Source organism: Aplysia californica, unplaced genomic scaffold (assembly GCF_000002075.1).
Source record: "Aplysia californica isolate F4 #8 unplaced genomic scaffold, AplCal3.0 scaffold00220, whole genome shotgun sequence".
NCBI lineage: Eukaryota > Metazoa > Mollusca > Gastropoda > Aplysiida > Aplysiidae > Aplysia > Aplysia californica.
In genome coordinates, this window is record NW_004797490.1 from 808,542 (window position 1) to 817,637 (window position 9,096).

Genomic DNA, 9,096 nt, shown 5'->3' on the forward strand with positions numbered 1-9,096 from the left:
GAGAGAGAGAGAGAGAGAGAGAGAGAGAGAGAAAGAGAGAGAGAGAGAGAGCGAGAGAGCGAGAGAGAGAGAGAGCGGGAGGAGAGGAGAGTGGGGAGAGAGATAGAGAGAACAGAAAGATAGACACACAGATATCAAGACGTACAGACAAGAGGCAAATCAATGGGGAAAATGGCGATTCTTCCCGTCTTTCTTTGGTATAACCATGATGCGTGTGTGATCTAGAATACTATGAAGAAACACGTATGAGGAAATACAGTGAAACTAAAAGAGCTTCGACACTCCTGTCCAAGTCAAGATAAACCGAGACTGAAGCAACAAGTCACACTATGAGGCAGAAGATATTCGGAGACATCTTCGGCGAGCACCCAGGAACTATTCGGAAACACACTCCCGCACACAGATGCACTGCTTTGGGAGGTCAAAAGGCGTATTATTTGCTATAGATCACACATATAACCCCTCAAGCTTTCGCAAATCAATTATTTTCATGAAAATTTTAAACTTAACTGCAAAATATCACATTTTGGGTTAAAACAGGGGGGCATACCCTCTGTAACTCCACCCCACCCCCCCTCCGATTTTTTTTGCTTGGTCTAGAGGCACAAAGCATTGATTTTGATTGGTCTATATCGGAGACGTCTCCGAATAGATACTGCACACTATGACGACATCGTCGTGTTTGCCGTTGAAGGAATCTTCTCTTCCTCGGCCTCCCGCAGGTGATGAAGTGCAGGAATGTCCAATGTATAGGGCGCTGGTAGAAGGCTTTATGTACACGATGTTTTATTAAAAATTATCACACGTTTACTTTTGACTCATCATCTGCACGAACTCTGGGGAAGACAAAAAGAAAACAAAATAGTCGAGCTGAGCATACCCCTGGACAGTTATTTGGTTTGAAATTAACTGAGTAGGTTTTATTTTTAGCGCATTAAGTCGAGGGAACTGATCTCGCGGGAATTACGATATGATCTAAGATGAGTCACACTTTTTTGTTATACGTGGAAAAACTAAAAAAACAAAGCCCAAAACCACCCCCGCTCCCTCTTCAACCCCAAATAAAAAGTAACAAAACCCCCAAATAAAATGAATGAACGTATTTGTGAGGTGGACATTAATCCTACACCATGTTTTATAAAAACATTAAAATACAAGAAACAAGCCTCAGGTTTTGTGCGAAGTCCTCATGCGCAACTAAAAAATTCTCTTTATTTTTTCACTCCTTCCTTTGTATTTGGCTTAGACTAACGCTATCTATCTATCTATCTATCTATCTATCTATCTATCTATCTATCTATCTATCTATCGACTTATCTATCTATCTATCTACCTGTGTGTGTTTTACGTCCCCACTGACACAATTTTGATCATAGGAGACAGGCTTCGACCTGTCTGTCAGGGCCACCTGGGCCGAAAGGGATACAACATTCCAGCAGACAGGCCGAGATACTCAAATTGAAATTTTCTTCACACGGGAATCGAGCTCAAGTCTTTTGCGTGCGGTGGTGAAGTGTTTAACCACTACAATTTTATGCTCTTCAGTAACGATATAGAAGCGAAACGTTCTGGCCTCATTCGAAAAAAATAAAACCCAAACCCTTTAGACTCTCATGTTTTGGACAACGTCGTAATCCTCAGCCCTTCAGGACGACAGGTGCTTGATCTCGGCGTCTACTGAATGAGATATTGTTGTCCAGATTGGCAGTTGTGGCTGTCAGATAACACAGTATAATAGCCGAGACAACAAAGCCACCTTATCACAAGATTTTTATGCCCGAGTTGATTTTACCTCTCTCATTCGGATTGGTTATTTTTGTTGAAACTAGGATTTGAGATAAACGAGTCACATGTGTGATAGAACTTCCTTATAAAGCTTATATTTCTTTATCAAATGAACTTTTGTTATCCTTTATGGTTTCATAAAATCATTAAATTACTGTTTATATCAACTGCTCAAGGTAAGATTTCACCATACGTCACTTCTCAAAATGGCGCTTAACGGAGTCGTATACTAAGCAGTTGATAGCAGTTATTATGACAAAAACGTCATGCTATTTTTTTGGCAACTGTGGTTCACCGTAGCAAGTAGACTATTCGATTCTTGTGTGTGTATGGGTCGGGGAGAAAAGGGGAGGAGGGGGGGGGGGGTGATTTTTATCGAGTATGTCCGTCTTTCTGCTGGAAATTGCATCTTCTCAATTCCAAATTTTGATAAAAATAATATCAATACATAATCATTTTGTTCTCCAAAGACAACATAAAACAAAACAAGCAAACATACAAAAAATAATGATAAAATAGCATAAGACAACTTAGAATCTACGTGTTCTAAAGAACAACATAATAACATTTCTGGAATAATGGAATATGGTCAGAAATGTTTTTACAGAGCTATGTGTCTCTTTCTTACCGTCATAGTTGACCTGTCCATCTCCGTCAGAGTCCGCCTCCCGGATCATCTCTTCCACTTCCTCGTCCGTCAACTTTTCGCCCAAATTCGACATCACGTGACGTAGTTCGGCAGCAGAAATAAAACCGTTACCGTCCTTGTCGAAGACTCGGAATGCTTCGCGGATTTCTTCCTCGGAATCGGCGTCGGTCGTTTTTCGGGACATCATTGTGAGGAATTCTGGGAAGTCGATGGTGCCGTTACCTGCAAGACAGATGGTTTCACATTTTTGAAACTGTAAAATTTTATTAGACCAACTACTCCGTTACTTATGGTGTAGTGGAAAAGTAAGAACGTTCACAGAAATTGGGCATACTTTGTGTGTGTACATTTGATCAGCTGCTTGCACTGTATGCTTCATGGGAAGCTGAAAAAGTTTATATTTATGGACTGCTGGGGTAATATATAATATAGTGTAAAGCGCATAGAGCTTGCCGTCAAGCCGGGATATGCGCTATATAAATGCTATCTATTATTATTATTATTATTATTATTATTATTATTATTATTATTATTATTATTATTATTATTATTATTATTATTATTATTACTTCACACACTGCCAAAATAGAGTGAACATAAATCACTTTCTTTGAAAACATGTGCTAACACGAGCGAGTTGTCATATTTCATCAGAAAGTGTTAGCACAAAGAGTGTTGCTATTACAAAACTAAAGAAAGCAGCCATAACACGAACAGTACCTGTAATAACTACGACTATAGCAAAGTTTCAGTCCTCCAAATTCTGATAAATTGATAAAAACAAGTACATGAAGTACCCTCAGGATGGCCCATAACGACGCGATACGCAGACGAATAACAATGGAAATCATGAAGAAGACATGTCTCGCTCACCGTCAGCGTCCACCTCGTCGATCATGTCCTGCAGCTCGGCCCCTGTGAAGTTCTGTCCCTATCTCCCTCTCCCTCCCTTCATCTTCCTTCCTCCTTTCCTCCCTCTCCTCCCCCTCTCCCTCCCCCTCAACCACTCACCATCAGCGTCCACCTCGTTGATCATGTCCTGTAGCTCGGCCTCTGTGGGGTTCTGTCCCAGGGATCTCATGACTGTGCCCAGCTCTTTGGTGGTGATGGTGCCGTCGCCATCTTTGTCGAACAGGCTGAACGCCTCTTTGAACTCTGGGAAGATGAAAAACACAAGGCTATACACAGCCTAATGTGGGTAGAGAACAATACAACCCTGCTTATGGTGTTTATTCTAAACAGCAGTGTAGTCATTCATATCACAATATATACTTAAATAAAATGCCACAGGCCTTTATGTGTCTTGATTTATAGCAAAATATGTATCATGACCTGTTTTCATTTAACTCTGATCTCATACGAGGAACACTCTTATTGCCTTTCAATATGTGGCGTCGGTGGCCTAGTGGTTAGGCTACCGGACTAGTATTCGTGATATTGCTGGTTCGGGGGTTTGAGCGTCAGCTTGGTGCGATGTTGTGTCCTTGGGAAAGGCACTTTGCACGAATTTCTCATTTGGCTCGGTCCTTTCGGGGGTGCTGCCTCTAAAATAACCTACTAGTGTTGATAGGGGCGTTAAACCCATAACATTTAACCATTTTCACCTCTCCGATATGGCCTAGAGAACAGTTACAATCATGTAGAATGTTCAGTATTTTGTTCTGGACAAATTATGAAAAGATTACTTATACGGGCATATGGAACTCCTAAGCCCAACATGTTTGCTGGCCTTGCTAAGTAAAATTTATTTTCATATTTCAACCCGATCGTGGGCCCAGTAATACAGAAAACAGACCCGTGAGCCCCTGGTGTTTGGTCTGTTATCTAAAGTTGTGTCTTGTGGTACTTTGTTGAATGTATACTAGATAGAAGACAGACTCGATATCAGTTTTTCTTGGGTGGAGGAGAACTGAACAAAATGTACACAGTTTAGTAAGCTCTTCTTTTACTCTTCCGATCCAGCCGTCATCTGAATTCTATCCCTGTCGATATAGCAAAGAATGTACAGGTTAAAAGAAACCATTGCAATACTGTTGTATATATATTTACCAGCAATTTGTTCCTCTGTGAGTTGATCCCTTTTGGCCTGTTAAAGAAAAGAAAGAAAAAAACCCACTGAAAATAAGTGAATCAAATGAACCAAACATTAAGTAAGTTGGGGCTCGAAGGCGGGGGGGGGGGGGGGGGGGGTGGGGCGGGAGGTGAATGGAAAACGGATTCTGGGATGGAGACAACGACAAATCTTTGACACCAAAAGTAATCGAAATAGATGCCCGTTTAATCTTACTTTCTTTTAAAAACCAACTGCACGCCACTTTCAAGAACAAGGGTGGAACCTCTTTGTTTCCATGGCACCTCAGAGTAGAGCCATGTTCGACAAGCGTGTATACAGACTTACTTTACTCACTAACCAACAGTACTAACATCAGCAGGTAAGCAGGGTTACAACAGTTTTCAACCGGTGAAGACCTTAATTGTGAGGCCGCGTGATGGAATCAGGCTCTCATCAAAATAATTGCTTAGCAATTTTTATCAATTTTTTATTTTTAGGCTCAACACCTTTTATGTCCATTTACAAACACGTTCCTTTGAGGATTTCCACCGAAAACGTTGATTAAAGGCACAAATATAGAAATTTACAGTTTCCATGGACTCTCCAGCTTGGAATTTACCAAGCTTTGGCAGCTATTTTCTCGCTAATTTTACCTCTTAAATCAGGTGACCCCCACCTCCTTCAATCCAAAATATCTCCACTTCTTTTGAAGATGGATGGGTGATTTTTTCATTGAAAGCAAGACAAATGAACAAGCTTTAAGATGATACCAATAAGTCAATATGCCCAAAAATTGACGAGGGCCTGATTCCACCACGCTGCCTCACTTATAATGTCTTGGCTCCATAACCGACACCTGTGGTGTCGCAGTCAGGCGCTTCACCGTCGATTGGCCTTTATGGGAAGTTGTAAATGAAATTGTTAAAAATGTTATGTTATTTACTAATATTAAAAATGTATTTACACCAAATTTTAATATTTTAGTATTTTAGTGAACGTGTTGACCCAAACCGGACTGTGCAATGTGTTGTTGCGAATAGAACCAATTTTTTTTTCGCGCGCTCATATGACCTTATGCAGTTGCGAGCAACTTCAAATATTTGAAGAGGTTCATCATTTTTGGATGTTCCTTATGATCTTAATTGTGTTGATAGGTGAGTAAAACACCTTGGCTCAATTTAAAAAAAAACCCGCCTACATTGTATCAAAACAAGGGTTTGAAATTTTGATTTCTTCCGGCGGGGACAGCTCAGCTGACGATTTCACGAAAAACACAACACACTGTGTGATACACGAGGTCTGTGTATTTATTTTATCTGAGAAAGTTTGGAAACGTTGGCACTCATATCAAATTATATATAAAAACTCATGGTAGCCGAGCGGGTATAAAAATAGTGTGATACGACAGTTATGCAGAGACAAAACTGGCTCTCAGATTTCTGGGCAAATTCTTGTCGATCCTCTTCTCATATTTCAAAAGAAGATTTTAGAGGTGAAAGGAGAGGGAAGGGGTGAATGCGGGGGGGGGGGGGGGTAATATACGCATCATTTGATTATGTTAAACAAAGTAGTCAGCTTTAGCCCTTCTCTCTCTCTCTCTCTCTCTCTCTCTCTCTCTCTCTCTCTCTCTCTCTCTCTCTCTCTCTCTCGGTACTGGCCTCGGATCACAAGCTTTAACCGAAGGCTCATTCGGACTATTGTATGCTGACTTCCTGCTTTCCCCCATCTATCAGACGTTAGCTGTAACTCGAGAACGAGCGTGGGCATGCGCCTGTGTGTGTGTGTGTGAGAGAGAGAGAGAGAAAGTGTGTGTGAGAGATAGATAGATAGATAGATAGATAGATAGATAGATAGATAGATAGATAGATAGATAGATAGATAGATAGATAGATAGATAGAGAGAGAGTGAGAGAGAGAGAGAGAGAGAGAGTGAGTGAGAGAGAGAGAGAGAGAGAGAGTGAGTGAGAGAGTGAGTGAGAGAGGTGGGTGACAAAAATGGGGGTTGGGGGGACAAACTGACTCAACGTTCACAAGGAGATCGCGCAACGTCTCAAAAACAACAGAACAACGCATCAAAAACAACAGAACAACATGTCTCAAATTATGCCAGGTGTGATATCTACCACTCTGTGTTGTTGTTTCAGAGGTTTCATCTAGCTCTGATCACCTGCCTTGACTTAGAATTTATTTGTGTGTCGTGGGGCTCTAAACTTATTAAACTAAACCTAAACAAACGCTTATAGAGTTTCACAACTTTTAGGTATTTCGTTCACATTAAACAAAATGACGCACGGCACATCACCGAAGGAAAGCAAGATCAATGGAAACCAACAGGTAGTGTGGGTATTTTTCCGTGAGTAGATAGAGAGATCAAACAAAACAATTCAACGAAAATTAAAAAGCTGCCAAACAAAATGTCTACGAAGAAATTTACTAATAAAATGGAATGAATTTATTACAAATAATGAAGTGTTGGAAAGAGCTGAAATTGAAGATATCAACACAACGATAAAAAGGAGAAGATGGAGATATCTGGGACATGTTCTGAGATTGCCGAAGACGAGATTGCGCTACCAGACAATGTATTGGAAACCAACTTGAAAGAGAAAGCCGGGAAGACCAACTGGAAGCTCTAGAGGCACAAATAAGAGATGAGGCAATCACCCAGGGCCTGGATGTGCCGAAATTGAAGGACGTGGCCAGGGACAGGCAATGTCAAGCGTGGCGTCGACTGCTCTCCGCCTTATGTACCTGACGGTATAGGGAGAGAGTAAGTAGTAACAAAGATCGCACATAACGATGAACGATCTTTGATAGTAAGTAAGTAAGATAGACTTAAGCCAGTAAATTAATATTGTTTATTAAAAAAGAGGAGTTCCCACAAAAAACTCATTGTAGCACATAATATATTGCTTCAAAAAGCACGAAATGAAATATCGACACTGACACTGACAGACGCGTTTATCTCACACAACATGATATCTTTCATGAAAAATGTGAGTTATGATTTGCCTTTGAGGGGAAAGGAGAAAAAGGAAAAGGTATTAATCAGAGACAAGACTTTCATGATGAAAAATAGTTAAAATAAACTAATAAGCCACGCATAAGGCCCATATCTTTTTCAGATTAGGTAGCCTCCAAATAAGGCCAACAGGCTATTCTGCTACATTACACTAATCCTCTGCAGTGTGGAGCCATGTCTCGTGAAGTTATGGAACAATGTCTAGTTCACCTGAATAATCCTGTTCTTTAAGGCATCGTGCACCAAAAACCTGATCTATAATTATCACTTCTCCAAAAAAACAAAAACAAAAAAACCCCGAAAACAACAGCAACAACAATAACAAAAAACAGACAAAACAGACAAAACAAACAAATCAAGCAAACAAAATAGACAAAACGAAACAAAACAAACCCCAAAACAACCCCCCCCCCTTCTGCAGCATCTCAGCATAAAGACGGGAATACTTGACGTAAAGCTTCTTGGACATAAGTATTGCTTCCTTATTTTCACTAGATTTTCATCAAAAGCTTTAAAAAGAATAACGACCGAAAAAACAGCAACATCAAAGACAGACTTTAGAGCCTGACGTTATATATCATAAATAAAACAAAAATATTTACAATTACAATGATTTGTTTAATATTTCTATCTTACAAATATCTTTCTCTAGCGTCCTGTATTTGGCTTTAGTTAATAATTAGTTACGGTAGAAATATGCCCGGACGTTTGTCGTTTCTTTTCTCTTATTACTATTATTAACTTATACAAAATAATTATAGTTGTGCGTAATCTGTTGACGACCCATGAGTGCACCAGAACATTGGGTTGCACACTGCAGAAGATTGGAAGGATCCATGACAAGTGCCGTCTCCTGGAGACGCCTATGTGGACATGTCACAACGTCTAGATATCATATCTACACACTTTCCCCCGCACGTCTTGCTTCGGCGATTCTCCTTGGTAAAGGAACGAGTATTCTTGTGTCATTACGACAAACCATTAAAGTTATACGTTTTTCAAGTTAGCAAGGCTGTGAAAGACACGTCTGAAAATAGACGTTGGTTTTTTTTTTTCGAGTTAAGAACGAGTAGGGAAATTTAACACCGTATGAATAGCAACGAGGCTTGAATGTAATTTTTGGCCTTTCAAGGAGAGATAGCAGACGAGAACGTTACGGTTTCCAACGGTCGAACGGATGAAAGAAGTTTGTCGTGCAAATTGTTACGTAAATACATACATTCATCATTTGATTTATAAATAGCTCTTGAAATGAATTAGAACTGTTGTAGCAATGTTTACGCCCTTAACGATAACAATTGTAATATAGTTTAGATCTTTTAAGAGGCTGGCTGCTTCGACCCAACCCACCTGGGCCGATGGAATTAGTGCTAGCATCGTGGCAGCAAGACGTGGATACTCAGTTAAAGAATATCATGATATTCCATCAAGACCCATGACGAAAAATATCGAAGCTAGGTCTTGTGCGTGTAGATCTAACTATTGCATCATGCACAGATTCCGGTTTCAACTCCCAACTTTACTTACTAGAATCTAGGTTGCAGTTCTGTGAGAGAGAGGGAGGCAGGGAGCCAGACAGAGAGAGAG

The 9,096-nt window shown here is 40.2% G+C and overlaps 1 protein-coding gene across 1 annotated transcript in view; it reads right to left on the bottom strand.

Moving 5' to 3' along the window:
* The window catches only part of LOC101861733 (calcium-binding protein LPS1-alpha), a gene marked incomplete at its 5' end in the record, with an annotated part of 43,224 nt that extends 38,704 nt beyond the window's left edge, over positions 1 to 4,520 (bottom strand). The window contains 4 exon segments of the mRNA XM_035970105.1: positions 812 to 836; positions 2,414 to 2,656; positions 3,446 to 3,589; positions 4,484 to 4,520. Of these exon segments, the coding sequence (XP_035825998.1) occupies positions 812 to 836; positions 2,414 to 2,656; positions 3,446 to 3,589; positions 4,484 to 4,520 (449 nt within the window).
* Between the last annotated feature and the right edge of the window lie 4,576 nt (positions 4,521 to 9,096).